Source organism: Athene noctua, chromosome 7 (genome assembly GCF_965140245.1).
Source record: "Athene noctua chromosome 7, bAthNoc1.hap1.1, whole genome shotgun sequence".
NCBI lineage: Eukaryota > Metazoa > Chordata > Aves > Strigiformes > Strigidae > Athene > Athene noctua.
This window is the reverse complement of record NC_134043.1, coordinates 35,024,238-35,042,242: the sequence shown is the minus strand read 5'-3', so window position 1 is coordinate 35,042,242 and position 18,005 is coordinate 35,024,238. Positions and strand designations below refer to the sequence as shown.

The 18,005-nt window shown below is 36.9% G+C and overlaps 1 protein-coding gene across 2 annotated transcripts in view; it reads left to right on the top strand.

The window, feature by feature from the left end:
- Positions 1–18,005, top strand: part of COL5A2 (collagen type V alpha 2 chain) — a 113,293-nt gene that overhangs the window by 55,577 nt on the left and 39,711 nt on the right. Inside the window, exons 1-12 of one of the 2 annotated variants that reach the window (XM_074910585.1) lie at positions 1,981–2,036; positions 2,233–2,457; positions 3,983–3,996; positions 5,284–5,316; positions 5,974–6,006; positions 6,665–6,718; positions 10,618–10,728; positions 11,959–12,036; positions 14,101–14,145; positions 14,659–14,712; positions 16,222–16,275; positions 17,708–17,761. In XM_074910585.1, the coding sequence (XP_074766686.1) occupies positions 2,274–2,457; positions 3,983–3,996; positions 5,284–5,316; positions 5,974–6,006; positions 6,665–6,718; positions 10,618–10,728; positions 11,959–12,036; positions 14,101–14,145; positions 14,659–14,712; positions 16,222–16,275; positions 17,708–17,761 (714 nt within the window). In that variant the 5' untranslated portion in view covers positions 1,981–2,036; positions 2,233–2,273. Of the gene's footprint in view, positions 1–1,980; positions 2,037–2,232; positions 2,458–3,982; positions 3,997–5,283; positions 5,317–5,973; positions 6,007–6,664; positions 6,719–10,617; positions 10,729–11,958; positions 12,037–14,100; positions 14,146–14,658; positions 14,713–16,221; positions 16,276–17,707; positions 17,762–18,005 lie in introns of those variants that run through there. The other variant, XM_074910584.1, reaches the window with a different exon arrangement.

Below are 18,005 nucleotides of genomic sequence, written 5' to 3'. Positions count from 1 at the left end.
GTGTGATAAACTGATTGAAGAGAGGAGCTGACCTGGCATAAGTTTGGATTTCAGTTTCTGTTAGAAAGCTGCAAAAGTTAGTGATGGCAGGCAACAGTTAATTACACATCTGCTCCGTTTCTCTGAGCTTTGACATTGATGGAGTAACTGGACTTAAGGCATGAAGCTGAAATTCCAATCTGTTCTTATTTATTACTTTGTGATTTTTCTGTTTACATCTGGTTTAATTTAGGACAGAAATGCATAGAACAGTGAAATTGTCCTGGTGCTTAGAACTGTTAATTTTTACTCTAATAACATGTTTTTTTAAAAAATAACAGCCTTGATCTATGACAAGTGGGATGTATCCTATATATATATATATACATTTTAAAAATATAAATACCTATAAAATTGCCCCTATTCCCAGTCTTACATCAGTTAGAAATTAGGGCTCTTTTGGAATTTTCAGATAATGGTTGTAACTGGATTGTCCAGTTTCAGAGACATTTTTGATAGGAAAGGTTTCTGTGGTCAGAGGGAGCTCCCACCCTGGTAAGATTAATCCCGTCTGCAGTATCCCAGGGGCCAGGAGAATCATTTTGGTCTGTGTGTGACAGCTTTGCTGTGACTCAGATGGTGTCTTGGTATTGGGGTTCTTGGTGTTTGCAGGTCTGTGACCCATTGTCTAGGGGCAGCCTGGGGTCAGTTCATTGCTTTTGCAGGCTCTTCTGTTCCTTTAGAGCATGAAATACTCATTGGACCAAAGCAAACAAGCTGGTTTTTTGTTTGTTTTGTTTGTTTGTTTGGTTGGTTGGTTTTTTTTGTGTTTTTTTTTTTCTGATAGGGCATTTTGTAAAATGTTGCAAATGTAAAATGTTGCATACCAAAAGAAACGTTTCCACTTTATTTGATTTTTGAATTCTTTGTCAGACATAGTTTATTTTTAGGGGAAGATACTGAGATATACTCACCTCATGCTAAAAAAAATCATCCAGGTGTTTGGAGTATTTGCCTACAGTGTAGGAAGAAAACAAAGGCATAAACCTAAGTATGGATAGAACAGTACCTAAACAGATGGTTATGTCCCCTTAAACGCTGCTGTCAGTCAAATGGGGAGATTTTTAAAAATTTTTATAATTTCAACAAGAGTTGTTGTTCCTCCTTGGTGACGGCAGATTAGTTGGTGAGGAGAGAGCAAAAACTATACTGAATGGATTTCTATATAATTAGGAAGAAAGTAATTCTAAGTTGGAATTCAAGAAAAAGAAAGGGGATAGTATTAAGAAAAGAAAGTAAGTAAACGTGTAGATGAAGTGGATTAGGTTAAAAATGACATGCAACTTCAGTAAAATAGAATGACCTCCATACCAATCTCTGTCTACATATGTGAGTATGTAGATAGAAAGGATATATGCATGGAATCAGTCAATGCTGTTCCTATATAAATGGCAACATAGGATAGTCTTTCATATATAGTTAAAATATTTAAGAGGTATTGTGTATGTAGTTAATATATATCCATAGCAATACTTCATGCATGTGCTGGGGTTATCATGTAGGGCCATGACCAGCTGGATTATAAAAACTGAGCAAAATAAGTAGTTTGAGGAGCCTCTCTTCACTCAGCTGGAGACACTGCTGCAAGTACCCTTGCAACGGAGACTGCTATTGCCCCTGGACAGTGACTGGAAGATTTGATTCTCTGTGTTGATATTACCTTACACCAAGACGCCAATATATGAGGGTTTTTCTTTTCAACAGACACTGTCATGTCTGTTCAAACGTTGTCATAAGTCTGGCTGTGTAAGCTGCCTGCAGCTGGGAACAGGTAGTTTATTCCCTTTTGTACAGATGTCTCTCGGGTCCTTATCCCCAGTCAGGCGTCTGCACAGCAAAGAGCAGGTGCATGGCAGGAGTTCCTCGATGCAGAGTTCGTACCCACTGAGCAGAATGACATCTAGAGACTCTCAAGGCAATGTTCATTTGATACTGTGGTGGGTTTGTGCACTCTGTGATGACTCTGATTTACTTCTTTCTGATCAGGAAATAAGAAGGTAAAATAAGAAAAACATTTAAGATGACTGATATTTAAAAGTCCTTAATATCAGCTTCAGCTGTGCTGGTGGACTGTTTTCTTTGTGTGTGTAATGCTCTTTCTCATCTCCAGATGTGCTCTTTCCTTGCCCAGACCTACTCCTCCTTTGGTTTCATGGTTGGAAAATGTGTTGTATATTCTCTTTTCTACTCCAGGAGAAGATGTTGAAGAAATAGCCTGCACTCAAAATGGCCAGATGTACCTGAACAGGGATATTTGGAAGCCCTCACCATGCCAGATTTGTGTCTGTGACAACGGAGCTATTCTTTGCGATGAAATCCAGTGTCAAGATGTGCTGGAGTGTGAGAATCCACAGGTGCCCCCAGGAGAGTGCTGTCCTGTATGTCCCCATACAACACGTGATTTTGACACCACCATTGGTAAGATTGCTTTGCACTTTGCTTCTCTGAAATGAGAGACAGCCCAAAGAACTAGCAACCTCATGATGTTGAAATTTCTAATAGTATTCTGAAAATAGTAGATACTTGGCAGTTATCTTCCATCTTGGGTTGCACCTGAGCTGGCTCTTGAAACAGTTTTCTTCTTTTTCTTCTGACTATGAATCTGCTATAAACCAAAATGGATTAGTAACTAAAAGGTGGATCTGAATTCCATCTTGCTATTTCGAGGGAGTTCAATTCTGGCTTCTTGTGGGGGTTCATCTGGAACTGAAAGATAAATATATTAAGATAAATATATATAGTAAACATATGAAGATAAATATATATTTCTTACATAAATGTAGATAATAAAATAAGTGCATGCTTTAATAAAATGCTCAATTCGAGGCTTCTCCAATAGATGAATAAATGTAAGCATTATATGTAAACAGCAAAATGTAAACAGTATAAAGTGTTTCTCCAAAGTGAAGACATGGACATGTGATCCTTTTGTGAGACACAAGAAAAAAAATTAGCATTATTAAACTCCCTATTTGCATACTCTGTTATATACCTTAAATGTTATATACCTTAAATATTATGTCTTTTCCAGTCCGTTTCTTCTTCCTGGAGAGACTTGGATGAAGCAATCCCCCCTCTTTCCTAAAAGAAAATATCTTAACTTTGCAATTAATGCTCATTAGTGCTGTGCATTGAGGAATTTGAACTACATTCTGTATATAATAATTAAAGCAATTTCTTCAGGAGATATAATTACTGTTGATTAGCTTAGCAAAGTAGTGATAAAAAGCATGCAGTAGGGACTTGTGTAATTGAGCAAAGGAACAAGATGTGAAAAGCATCAATAAATAGATGGTGCATCCTGCTGTGTTTTGGGAGGCATTAGGCCAACGCCAACAAGGTACACCCAGCAAATGTAAAAGCAGTATGGATACATTCCAGAATTCCTTACTGTTTTTCAAGGTATTAATAAAATATTCCTCTGAAGGATTTTTGTGGATGTGAGTGTGGCTGTATGGCTCTGAATACAGACACATGATATTGCAGGTGCTTTTCAAACGAGAAAAGGTCAAAAATCCTTCAGTCAGCTCTATCTTTTGAAAAACATCATGTAATATGTTGTGGATCCATCAACATTGCTTGTATTGAAGTCAGTAATAAAGCTTCCTTTGACTTCACTGTCAGTCATTAGGCCAGCTTCTGACAATTCCCCACAATATATTCTGCTTTCCTAAAGTGTTTTTTCTTTTTCTGTGCAATAATGACAAAGGCTGAGAATCAGGGGACATCACTGGAAACCCTTCTGATTCCTCACACCCGAACAAGGGAGTATGCATGTCCTTGCAAACTTCTTCAGCTCCCTGGAGGCAATACACCATCTTCTGTGCATCCAGCATCAGGGACAGCTCTAGCTGCAACAGTTTCTCTCAACTCTTACTGTGTCCTGTCTCTCAGAGTAAAAACATTAATTTTTTCTCTTTTCTTCTTTTGTTCTTTTTAATAGGTAGAGGAAGAAAGGTAAGATTTCCTTTTTTTTTTTTTTTTTTTTTTTTAATGTATTGTAACTTAAAAGAATACCTTACATCTTCTTGGAGTGTTTCACAGAAATTAAATATAATCTCTGTTAAAAACACTTAATTCTTTCCTCTTGGCCTTTCTCAGTAGCTAGGGAGATTGCAGTCCGCATGGAAAAAATGCTGGGATGCATGGAAAAATCCTGGTCTTAATATAGAGAATCCCCCTGGGTGAAAATCCCTGCTGTCTACATCAAAGGAATTCATTTGGGTCGTTTGGTTGTTTCATCTCTAGCAGTGGTACAAAATGAGGGAAGGGACCACTAGGTCATTGGAAGCCAGATTATTAAAATTTGCAGCTTGTTTTTTGCTGAGATTTAGCTGTCCAGAGTGCAGTAGGTAGTCCTGGGATGATGCCTTCTTGCACAGAGCTGCGGTTCTGTGGGCAGTATCTCTCATAGTATGCAATTAAACAAAGAGAAGGTCTATTCTTGCAGAAGAAATTAAAATACATTCTGATAAATGAGCTACAAGAAATAATTTAAAAATTTTTAGGTGATCAAGTATATACACCAAATAAACTGAATAGCTGTCTATGCAGAGGTAGTTTATGGAAGTAAATGGACAGTAACCAGTTTATTATTACTTGATAAACAAGGCAGAATATTCTTTATCTTTACAAAGTCATCTTTTTTTTTTTTTTTTTCCTTAATAAAACAGTTACCACCAATAAACCCTGTTATTTTATGTAACATGTAATCATTGTCAAGACATTCCGCTCAAAGAAAAGTCAATTGGCAAATGCTGTGTCCTTCACTCTGGAGCTGTGAGATACCTTTTTGTATTCTGTCCCTATGCTACAGATGGACATACAGGGTTTTTATATCCACAGATTTAATTAAATGAATTTAATTTAGTACCTTGAAGAAATGGAATCTGAATGCTGCTCTGGGCTCTACATGTCATGTGAATCAAATAATCCAGTAACAGAGCTACAACATGTTTTCTAGTACTTTATATCGTGGTAATTTTTTAGGTTGACTCTTCTTTCAGACAGTTTGTTACGCAGTTAGAGAGTCTGTTAATTTATAGCCTTCATTTAATCAGTGTCTGTAGTCATTAAAAATAGTATGGATTAGCTATTGCTGGTACATTAATTTAGTCTCGGTTGTATCCTTAGAGGTTTTATCATTTGCAACGGTCACAGGGATGGTATTGGTGAAATTGGTGCTGTTATCTGTACTTTCACTTGTTTTCTGCCATCTGATGTTTTTGTATCTTTTTCCTACAGGGACAAAAAGGAGAACCTGGAATAGTGCCACCTGTAAGTCCATATTTTTCTTCATTTATCAGCACACCCTAGAAGTATACATTTTAGAGCTTTAAAGCAGAATGGACATAATAAAGGAAACACAACAAAAATGTACAGCCTAGGAGTGAAAGGAATGGAATTAATTATGCTGTTTCACATGTGTAACATTAGAAATTCCTGTTGATTGCATTTTGAAAAAGAATCTTACTGAGGTAAATCTGTCATAATCTTTATTTTTATAGTTAGAATTTTGTGGAAGTATAATGGTACATTAGTATTTGGAAAGTGTAGAGACACGTGATAAAGTGGGTGAGATAAATTGTCACTTTCTATTTTTATTATCCCTTTCTAGCATGAAGACAAACAAATCTAAAAAATAGATAAGTTGAGACTAAATCACTGTATTTCACTTATTTAATATTTTTTTTAGAGTAACAATATTATTTCCAAGATTTTACTCATATTGTTTATAAGATGACTCCAAACTGGAAAGAAATAATCCGTGGAATTTATATATTAATTTTGTTCCCAAATGGCCTTACAACTTGCCTGGTACTTTAGTTTTCTCTCTTGCTATTTACTTTTCAAAAACTGATTTTCTGTAGGGTAACCATGACAAATATAGCCATAATGTTGTATGGTAACTTTAATTTTTATTGCTTTCTTCAGGTTTCAGGAATACGAGGCCGCCCTGGACCAGCTGTAAGTATTTTTTGATCTTCTCTTTCTGTGTCTTTTCCCACTTTCTGCCGTTTCTGTTTTTATTGTGAGGATGATGTGAAGGAGAACTCTTCCATGCCTGTAGGGGGTATTGTCTGTAGAGCTGCTGGATTTGAGGAGGCAACATGATTATGGGATTTTTTTTGCTAATCTCAGGTCAGCCCATGCCCTAAGTGAATGGATGTATGCTTTGTAGTGAGTGCATGTCTGAGGACCTTTCTGCGGGGTTGATCCTGGGGAATGCTTTTGTAACAGGAGCAGAAGGAGGTGTAGTATTGCTCCCTGTCTGTGGCTAAGCAGAGAGCAGTTCTGGACTAGCAGGAAGAGTGTCTCAAACCTGTACATCTGGGCATTAAGAGCCTCCAGCATTCAGAATAAACTTTGCTAAATTAACCTGTGGAGCACACAAGAGATGAAACCATTTTGTAGATCTCTGCATCCTGGTTCTACTCCCTTCAGGCAATGTAGAGTTGAGAGGAAATATTGAATACTTGGTTATTGTAGCTGTTTTCTTTATGATGATATGGAAAAAACCCCCCACAAATTAATTTTCAGATAAGCATTAAATTTTATACTTTCAGAGATTTATTAATAGTTAGCTAGTTTAAAAGATACGTAATATTTCGAATCTTTCTTTCAGGGACCTCCAGGCTCACAAGGACCACGAGGAGAACGAGGACCAAAGGGAAGACCTGTAAGTTATTAAACATCTCAGAAATCAAGTACTGGACTAACCTCAAAAGGTTAGATCGCTTTAAACTGTCTCCGCGTCTCCTAGAGTTACCAGAACTTTCACATATTTTCCAAGAATCAGGTGACAAACAGAAAAATGTTTATGTCTCACCATTTTCTGGATGGACTGAAACCTGAATGTTTAAAGATAATTGACAGAGGCTTAGCAGTGTTTCCACTAAAAGCCAACTTCTTTAACAAACTTTCCCAAAGTAGTGTCTGAGAGTACAGCTTTCTTCAGTATTAAAAAAAAAAGAAAACAAAACTAGAACATCACGTTTGCCTGTTTAAGAACTCACTGACTTTTTGCTGCTTAGTGCTGTACATCAGAAACAGTGTGAGCTGTGTGTCTCAGAGTATTTCAGAAAAGGCAAAGCTCAGGACATTAGCAGGAGTTAATATGTGACTACATATGTTGGTATGCTGGTGAATAATATAATCACGATCGTTTAGTGGAAATAAAAACTTCATAAGGGAATTTCAGTGTCTGTATGTGGAGAACCACAGAAAGGCCAAAAGGGAGTGCTGAAAATACCAAAGATGACACGTTCTGGTTGAAAAAGCTAGGTCAAAGAGCAGAAGCTGCAAAAAGCAGATTTTAAAGAGTTGTATCATTGTAATTTCTATGTGGATATTTTCTCATCCCTCAGGAGAGAGCAAGCCAATACTGACTTTAGGCATAGGCCTAAAACAGACTCCTTTGTACTGTTCCCCCAGCATGTGCCTGTTGTCCGTAGATGGTAATGACACTTCTAAAGCAGTGGAGTAAGTGTGTAGCCTCTTTGAGATGGATGCCAAGCCACTGCTGCTCTCTAGATCACCATAAGATGTTGGCCTGATGAATGAGTATCAGGATGCTGAAAAGAATTCTGGGAGTAATTGTGAAATCTTGTGGTGCACAGAGGAATCTTGACTGTGTTTATGGAGATGTCTGAAGTGCTTTCCTAATGTGCAGTGTTACCAATGAGATGCTAAATAATTTCTGATTCTGTGCCAGGCATCCCTTGTATGTCTACGGAGTGGTGGCTCGAATCACATGAAATACAAAAAGGCTGTAAATAGTGTTGAGTTCCTTTGACACAGGTTATTATGCTGCTTTCAGGGACTGTTGAGGGATTAGGAACTAGTCAGCTCCTTTGAACATGTTATGTCAAAGGTTCTGGTGAGCTGTGTGTATGTCAGAGTGGAGGTCTGAGACCAAAGAGCACTGCTTTTAGATACAGAATGAGTGCTAATGCAGGATTTTTTAATTTATGCTTGTGGAAAGAAAATGTTAGCTCATACTTGAATTTTATATTATGAAAACCTCTCTACATCATTTGCAGTTTGTTTAAAGTACCTCATGAAGCAGGTAACATTGTACCAGACACCCTTTCTAAAATTAATCTGGGTAAATACGTTACTGACTGTGATATTACAGAACCACTATGCACATTTCCAAGCCATTTATTTGATTCTTTGCATTTTTTTTTTTAATTTTTTTTGTGCTTTAAATGGACTCTTACTGAATAGTGAGCAGAAGGAACTCAACCTTGCTATGAATCTCTGCCTTTTTTACAAAAGCACTTAGACATAAAATGAAATCAGGAGTATTAGCACATTTTTTACTTCACATTCTTTGTTAGTGTAACAATGAGAAAAACAGTTAGGGAATAGAATGTTTGTGTTTTCAAAATGCAACTAGGGAGGGAGAGTTTTGGGCCATGGTAAAATTTTAGGTGTTTACAAATGGCCTTTGAAGTCGGGAAGTAAGCTCGAGCTCCTCAAAACCATTGATGTGTTTTGTTTTGGATTTACACTCAATTATAATTTCAGTAGCAGTTAAAATAGTAGTTTGAGAGTGTTCTGCTATGATCTGCATTTCCTTTTATTCCATTACAGGCAAAAAATGTAGTTTCCTGCACAGCAGCAGCAATGGGCCAGACTGAGTAAATTGTGTGTTTAAACGGTGCCACCTCGTGGCCTATGGGAGAATTTTTCTCCTTTTTTTTAAAACCTCACTGACCTTGTGCACAGGTGAAAGAAAATGAAAGAACTTTTTTATATATATATAAATATAAATTAATAGAATATAAACAAATATAAAAATATTTGATATAAAAATTAGACATTAAATATTAATAAAATAAATAACTTAAAAAATAACTAAAATAAATAAAAATATAATCAAGATTTTATTAGAAAAACCCCCAAATATTGGTTATATACCATTGGTTAGTTGCCACCTACAAATGCAAACATGCTTTTCAGGGACTTTTTGGGTTTTAAGGTGTGGGGTTGCAGTGTTTCTCTTGAAGTGGGTTGATTTTTGGTGACTAAAAACTGGGTCCTGTTGTAAAAAGAAACGAAAAAATATTTTTCTATGTCAGATTTTGTTAAGGTGTCTTGGTTTGGACGCAGTAGTTGTGTAGAAGCTTGCTTAATTCTTTATAGGCTACTGTATTTTTTCTCTAGTTCTTAGCTCTATTTTCTTTTTATTTTGCAAGCAAATGAAAGAAGATAACCCATTATTTTCGTTCTTTGTCCATTATGTTTGCCAGTGTGTACTTCTGTTTATAGTAGAAATATTAAAGAATAAAGTTTTCTTCTAGAACCTTTTGTTCCTATCCAACATGCACAAATCTCTAATTTGTTTCAGAACACCATCTATTCACAACTCATTCTGCGAGCATGGGGGTGTGTGTGTATCTGTCTGTCTGATAAGAAAGAGATTTTCCCCTGATCGTTAGGCTTATAGGAGTTTCAGACCATAAAGATAGATTGAGAGTTAAGAGAATTGTCTCCTTCCCTGGGAGTTTCCAGGAATCCTATTGTCAATGCTATCCCAGCGTAGCCCTTTCCCAAGGGAATGCATTTTCTTTAACATCTGAAACATACTAGTTCAAATTATACTAGTTCAGACATAAATTGCATTGAAATGTGTCACGGACTGCAAGGAGACAGAGTCCTCATCTCATGGCAATACAAGCAATCTGTCTGATTATAATAGTGTTTGTAAGGATGACTCACTGAGCCAGGTTTCCAAAGTTTTGTGTTTAAGGATCCTTAAAATAGAAGAGCTCATTATACAGTATAAGTTTTTTCCTTGGCATAGTCAAGCATTTTATTCTAATGAAGGGAGCAGTAATGATAAGCACTTTAGAGTCTGTATTTATGGCTGAAGTATATCTTTGTTGGCTCTGTTGCTACTGATTTGCTTCTGCTAATGTTTTATTAGCTGCGTTAGTATATAATTTTAGTTCTGGCAGAAGATAAGCTGAATGCAGTTTAGGAATCAAAAGTGGGTGATCAAAATGGGAGCAATGGGACGGCCTCCTAGCCTATTCCACAAATACTAGCTAGAGATAACATTGACACCAGAGGACTTACTCTGCATTTTTGGCAGTGTAACTCTGTTGAGAATTCAGCAATAGTGTGAGCTGGCTAAACCATTCATGGTGTCAGGAGCCTGTAAAAATCCATCCTTATACTGGAGTTTCCTAAGCATGTGTAGATATGTATACTAATCTGAGCTAGATGTATTTTAGAAATAATTTTGTGATATTCTATATTGTGTGCAAAGCCAAATAGTTTTTCAGGAATAGTATACTCTAGTATGGAATGATAGGAAGCCTGAGTTTCTAAAAAAAACCCCAAACCCCGTGAGAGAAATTACTGCAGTTTACTTGCATGTTGGATTTGTGACTAATTTTAGCCAGTGCTTGTGATCTGAAGGTAGGAACAGGTCTTGAGGAATGTTGTTTGTTTGAAGATCTTTCTGTAGAAATACAGATTTATCAGAAACGAGGCAGTTGTTTGCCAGGTACAATTATTTTAATGAATACCTTTGCACACTGTTGGCATTTCTGATTTTCTTTCTAGGGTCCTCGTGGTCCTCAAGGGATTGATGGTGAACCTGGTATCCCTGGCCAGCCTGGTGACCCTGGTCCTCCAGGGCATCCTACCCACCCAGGACCAGACGGACTAAGCAGGGTAAGTTTTACGCTTGCTTTAGTAGAAAGTGAGTGTTGAGCCAGATCCACATGATACAACAAGTAATTTCTATTTGCTTCAGTGAATGTGGAACGCAGTGCCCACCAATCCTGTCTTCCAGTCATGAGGGACAGCAGATAGCAGCAGTGCAAGTTCTGCCAAAAGTTGGGACAGTTTGAATGTGAGAAACCTTGGAAAGGACACACCTTTCACAGTGGGTTTTAGCATCTAGAAAAGCCAGCGTGTCCAAATCCAAAACCCTCAGTAGGGTTCCATTCCTTCCACCTGACTTAAACCCAAGGGATTTGGGCAATAGTACAGGGTTGTACCAAATTGGGAATACAGAAAAGAAAAAGTAAGATGAATTATAAATAACAGAATAACTAATGAGACAATTTAAAGTGTGTTTAAGTATACTTCTTGCTGGAATTGTTCAGACTAACACTGAGAAGATTAACTAAGATATTTGTGAAAAGCAGTGCTAACTAGCCATAGATACAGACAAGGTGTTCTGCACAACTCCCCAAATGTGTTTGGGTACCAATCTGATGAGGAACAAACTGTAAATCTTAGAAGAGTTGAATGCACATCTGTGCTGTTGCTCACTGCTGTGAGTATCTGGCTCTGAATGAAGCAAAATAAACCTGTTGATTTCAACTATGTGCTTGCAGAAGAAAGAGAGCACTGAAGGTTTTCCCTCTAACTGATTTGTCTTTCTGAATTGGCATGAACAGCAGTGGCCTTCAGCTTTGCTGTATAAGGGCAACACACTGAAAAATTCTAATTTGAAATCATAAAATCAGCTACATTTCCATTTACCTTAAGATATTTCTGAACGTGAAGCACAGAAAGTAAAAACAAAAGAAAGGCTTAGAAGACATGAAGCAGTATTGTAGGTCAAGTTAAGGTGTGACTTAAATTTGAAGGTGGTGAAAAATCTGATTAATTTCACAGGAAGCTTTCCTCTTTTTAAGTAATTTTCTCATTTGTTTAACATTCAAGTGGGAGTAGAGTCAGAATAATAATCAGACAATATGATGCATCCAACTGGTCTATGAAGCCTTAAACCACCTCAAATGTACAGGAAAGGCAACTTTTGTTTTAATGATTAAAACAAGAATTTAGTTCATGGTGCTGCAAAGCCAATGGAAAGATTCTCTTGCATGGATTTTTGCTTTATGAACCATCAAAATGACTGACAGCTGAAATCACCCATCTTATTTTTTTCAGCCGTTTTCAGCTCAGATGGCAGGACTGGATGAGAAATCTGGACTTGGTAGTCAGATGGGACTGATGCCTGGTGCAGTGGTAAGACCACATTAGCCCTGTACTGTAGAATGGGGTGGAAGTGGGGTGCATGTGCAAAAACCCAAATGGGAATTAACCCTCTTCAACTTCCTATGCCTCTAGAACCTGGATGTACAGTATGTTCTAGTGCAGTTTTGCATGGTATATGGAAAAAATGGAAAAAAATATTCTTCTGTTAAAGTGAAAGCTGCTTTTTTCCACCTCTAGCCTTCTTGTCTTCTTTCCCTCATTCTAAATATAGCAGCTACTAACAGTAAGGTATAGGGAAAAAAAATCTCCCAATTTTCTCTTATTTTGTGTCACTGAAGAGTACCTGAGAAGCATCAGGTATAATGCAAAGCAGAATAAGCAAATAGGTAACTTTGAAGGCTCCTTTTCACATTGCGACATCAAAGATATTTATTTTTGGTAGTAATGTAAGAAAATTATTTCTGAAACCAGCTGTTAACAGGAAGATGTGCTTCATTACTTTAAGGCACACATTCTATTTCTCCAGTGGGTCCAGTTTTATCATTGGCATCTCTCACTGTTTAGATAGTGCCCTTTACTTTTAGTAGACCGTGGACTTAATGGTAACACTGGAATTTTTCACCATCTGTGAAAGCTGTTCCACCACCCTAAGCTGATTTTGCTAGAACTCTTGGGGTTGGTTTTGAATATTATCTCTCTTTGCTACATGTATTTATCCCATTGTGAAATCTTGAAAATACTGTTTCCCTCTTTGCTGTTATTTTTAACATTCATTCTTAAGGAAACCATCCTTTAGTGATTGTTCATGAGTTTGCTTACCTGAATCTTCTCCCTCCAAGTCCTCACTAGTAACATTCTAACTCAATTTCAATAGTTTGAAAGGTTCTAAAATCTGATGTTGTGCTTTAAATTTTGCAGTGATTTCTTAAAAAAAAACTTTATTTTTTTATGAATGTCTCTCTTCAGTGAATTTGCTGTGTGCACCTACAATTTGTTCCCCAAGTCTGTCCTGCTTATTTTGTTGCCCTCCATTGTTTTGCTTAATTTTTCACTTAATTTATCTCGAGACTTTGTATCTCTTGTGCTGCCTCTTTTTTTGTCATTCTCAAATAGGATTGGTTTTAATATTAATATCTATTTTAAGGTATTTTTCAATATCTAAGGCCTTACACAAAGTCTACTGAAGTCAGTTGGCACTCACTGTCTTTGGATTGGTTCTTTGACATCCTTTTTTTCCTTTCCTTGTAAACTGAGTAACTGAGAGTCATTCAGCTGAACCATTACTTTTTTTCTTTGTTTTTAATGATTAGAATTTTTAAATGGTCTACTACTAACTCTTCTACATTTGCTTTATAAAAATTAATGAATTGTGTGTAAAAAACATAAATCTTGAGCCTCTGCCAAAATGGAAGTTATTGTCTGCTGTAGATATTTTTTTATTGCAAGAGAATTACTTTCAGACAAGATTATGTCTACTTCATGGTACAAGTTACAATTAAGCACAAGATTTTTTTCTAAAAATTCCATGAAACTTTTTAAGGGGAAATCGTGAGTTTTCTGTAACAAACCACAACCGTTCAGAAGCTGTTTTGGTGGTTTGTATGATTCGTGAAAATACATCCTTCCGTTCCTGGTTATTACTCTTCATAGCTGAGAATAGTAGCATGAATTTATTTTGTCATTGATTCCATTATGAGATTAGTCTGAGTAATGAGATTCCCTTCAAGGGGAGACTATTTGCTCCAATTCTGTTCTGTTACTACTTTTTTTTTTTTTTTTTTTTTTTAGTGGGGCCATTCAGGCAACCTGGTTATTCTTACTGATTCCAGAGAGTGTGAGGTTCCAGAAAGTGAGCGAGCTGTATTTTCAGCTGCCTCTGAATTTACACCAGTGTGTTTTTTTGAGTCTGAAGATTTCCATTCTATGTACTTTTGTATTTCAGAACATCAGACTCCTGAATAAAAGCCTTTCAGAGGGCTCAACCATAGCAATGTTATCTTGGAGGTCACTATCAGGCCGTTTTGCTGTCTTTGTAGTATGAATGTTACTGGGGGAAGGGGTTTTTCCAGTGTGTAACAAGTTGTGTTTCAATAGGGTCCAGTGGGTCCAAGAGGTCCTCAAGGACTCCAAGGAAAACAAGTAAGTACTTCAACTCAGGTCAGTTAAGAGAATTGGTCAGAGATAAAGGCAAAGCACATAGTAACTGGTGTGTGCAACGTCCATTTTCAGTGATGCATGGATGAATGCATCTTCATCTAGAGGTGAATCTAAACATGCTGCTCTCAAGAGCTCTGCTCCAGATGCACTCTATACACAGAAATTAACTCAAAAAGAACAATTTATTAGACCTTTAACAAGGTTTTAACCTACCAGACATTTTTTAATGAGGGAACAACATGAAAATGGTGACTGTTCTGCTTTCAGTATTGGCATGGTGTTGTTTCCAGCAGGATTTGTGTATGGCATGGGGCTTACCGAAAGCTTGAGGGATTTTAGTATCCAACTTTCACTTGTTTTGCAATGAGTGACGGATCTGAATTAGAATCCAGCCTGTCCCATGGGCTGTGATTTTCCTGGTCATGGATTTTAAATTATATTGTTATATTTTTACATTATGGAATTTGTAACTGTATTATCTTTGGTTAATTTTAGGGTGGTGCTGGGCCCACAGGCCCACCTGGTGAACCTGGGGATCCAGGGCCTATGGTAAGACCAATAAATACAAACATTTCTACAATAAAATTGCAAACAATATATTATACCTCCTTATTTCAGAACAGATTTTTTTGGTGTGTGTTCTCAGCAGAAGCTATTATGTAACTTCAGTCAAGAGTTATGATGTTCAAAGCATGTTGTCCTGAATCAGTGAATTTTAATTGTTTTGAACATGCATAATAATGATTATAGAAAAAACTATTGTTGGAAGTGTGGGAAAAGCAAAACAGCAAAAAATCTTCAAAACACACATTTCCTTAAAACGTGGTGTCCAGACAAACACAGGACGGGATGCACATCCAGTGATTTGTGTTACTCTGGCACCAAGGAGGAATGCAAAGTGAGGAGGAGGCTGCGTGGTCCTGTTCTTCCACTTTTCTCAAGGAACATTTGACATGACTGTGCAGATTTATCTCCTGCTCTTTGCCTTCTCTCAAGGACTGTTTGCAGTACACTGTGGACCTTATCTCTCATTCTTCCTCTTTCCCCACAAAAACAACGCACACCTTGCACCAAGGAACGTGCTGTGTCATTACTCAAGAAACAGTGTCTTGACCACAGTCCCACTCACTCACACATACATACTTAGATAAATACTACCCTGAGTTTATATCTAACTCGGAGGGATGATAATCTGACACCAAATTGGATACACAGATCGATGGGTTTGTGCTCCTCCATCCCCCCCCGCCAAGGGACACCTTTTGGTAAGGTTTGGGCCCTCGGCTATACCAAGTGATTACCCAGGAGTTAAGTGTGTGTGATTGCAGTCAGGTTTTTTGTCTGTAGTGTTATATAGCCAACCTACAGTTTGTGCATTTGTCGTAGGTAATCTCAAAGAATCTTTAGATGTTGCATAAGAATAAATCATGCTATTCGTGAACATGACTGCTTCTCTTGAATGCAACCAGACCTACAGCATATGGGCTGTTCATGCATCTGGTGTCAGCTCTGTAGTTATGGCCATAATTGACATATCTATTAAGAGATAAGTCCAACTGCCCCTAGCCCCTCTAATCTCTGAGGACCGGCTAGAATGCAAGAGGTTTCATCTCTTACTAAATTATTTTATTACCTTAAATGCAACAACTATCATCATTACTTCTCCAGCACATACTTGAGGATGGTTAAGCACTGGTAAAGCCAGATCTGGTAGTGTAATTTACCCAGAGGATGATAAGAACTTTTTTTTTTTTTTTTGAGGTGAAAAATGATTCAAAAGTAAAAGCAAGAGTCAGAGATTTGGAACAACAGCAACTGTGATTTTTAATGTATTTTTTTCTCCCTGAAGAATCCATCTTATGTTTTTATGTAACATAATGCAGGTTTCTTAGGGACAGGGTGGTTAGAAAGAGCACTACAAAATCAAGCAAGTGTGCTTAGGCATCCTGTTTCTACAGGATGTAGAACAGTTTTTATAAAACCTGACTTTGAAATAGAGCAAATAGATATTTTAGTGATGGGTAAATTGACTTCTCAACAACTATATTTATTTCTTAGGGTCCAGTTGGTTCTCGTGGACCAGAGGGACCTCCAGGCAAACCTGGTGAAGATGTAAGTTTGTTATTCTTCATACCTTGTTTTATTTTTAATAAAACAAATATTGGCATCTTTGAGACAGTGACTAACCAGCAGATGTGCCTGTTGTAACTACTTTTATCTATTTACATTTCTTTGTGATTGTACTCCTCATTAAGTGCAGTGTCATAACTATAAATCTTAGCAACCCTTTTCAAAACCCTTGTTTAAACACTGGCTCTTTATGATTTCTTGCCTCAGCCAGTTCTTCAACTGAGATCTTTCTTGAAATCAAATATAATAATATACCACAGTTAGGAGGGGGCAATTGGAGGTATCTTCTCTCTGGGATCATATGATGAGTTAGAACAACTGTAATGATAACATGCACCTACATCTGGACAATAAAATTACAGTATTTTAAAATTTCAAAATCATTAATTTTATTAATAACTGATTTTGTGACTCTATATATGTACACATATATGTAAGATGTATGTGTTATACATTGCATAAGTATATATGTACTGTACAACAAAAGCATAAGAATTTACCAATAGACGTGTATCATTTGTTTTGCAAAGCACAGTAAATCCATCTGAATTGTAACCTATAGCTTGGAAGTGAGCTGAAAACTGTGGATGCTGGATATTTCAGTATAAAAATTACCATAGCTTGTGTAATGGCTGCTTTGCAATTAACCCATACAAAGAGTTATAAGAATCTTTGGAAATGGTTAGCTTTCAGTACAGTGAAGCTAAATCTTGATAGATACTGCTCTAAGAACTTCCACCATTTCCAGTGTATGTATGGATTTCTTCAATTAAATTTGTGAAGCACTTTACCCTCTCTCTGTCCAGAAACTATTTTTTTGAAGCCTTTCATGTTCCTGCAGCCCAGAGTATTGGAGGTATTTGAACATATGGATGCATATAGAGGAATGTTTGGTTGTGACTCTGGACAACTTCGAATAATCTTCAAAATAAGCTAATTTTTTCTACCGTATTTTCTTTCCCACTGTATCACACAAAAAATAGTCACCGACCTAGAATGAAATTATACACATTTTAAAACGTTTGAACAGGAGAACTAGCAAGCTACAATGCAGTTTTAGATCGCTGTTCCTATGAAAAATTAATTTGTCTCTGTGTGTGAGGATGACAAAAGGCTGTCTCATTAATTCACTGGAAAACTACATTGCAGCACCATTTTGTGACGCTGAGATGCTTTTAGACTCAGTCTTCAGTTCCCGAAATTATTTGTTAAAAACCTTTTTTAAGTTAATATGTCTAATGCACATCGCTAATCATGTGTGCAGTTGATTTATATCACTGAAATAGTTACAGTGAGGAGAGGATATATAATACTGATGTGTATGTCCTCATTTGTTTGAATGGAAGAATGACAAGAGAAGTTAATTTTCACATTTGCTATTTTCATGTGCTCCTTTTTTTTTTTCTTTCCTTAGGGTGAACCTGGTAGACCAGGACAATCCGGTGAGCCTGGATTTCCAGGATCTCCAGTAAGAGCATGAGTATTTATATTTGAGCAAAATAATCATGTCACTACTATCTCTTTTAATAATGAGTGCAAAGGTCTACCATTCAATTTCTGAAGTATTTGTGTTAGCTATTCTAATGATCCAGATCAATGTGATAGCTCAGAACCAGACAGGTGATTCAAAAGTCCTTGAGTTAATCCTGAGAGTCATTTTATGGATTTCAACTGTTTCATAGATGAAACGTGAATAAAACAGATAACAGTAT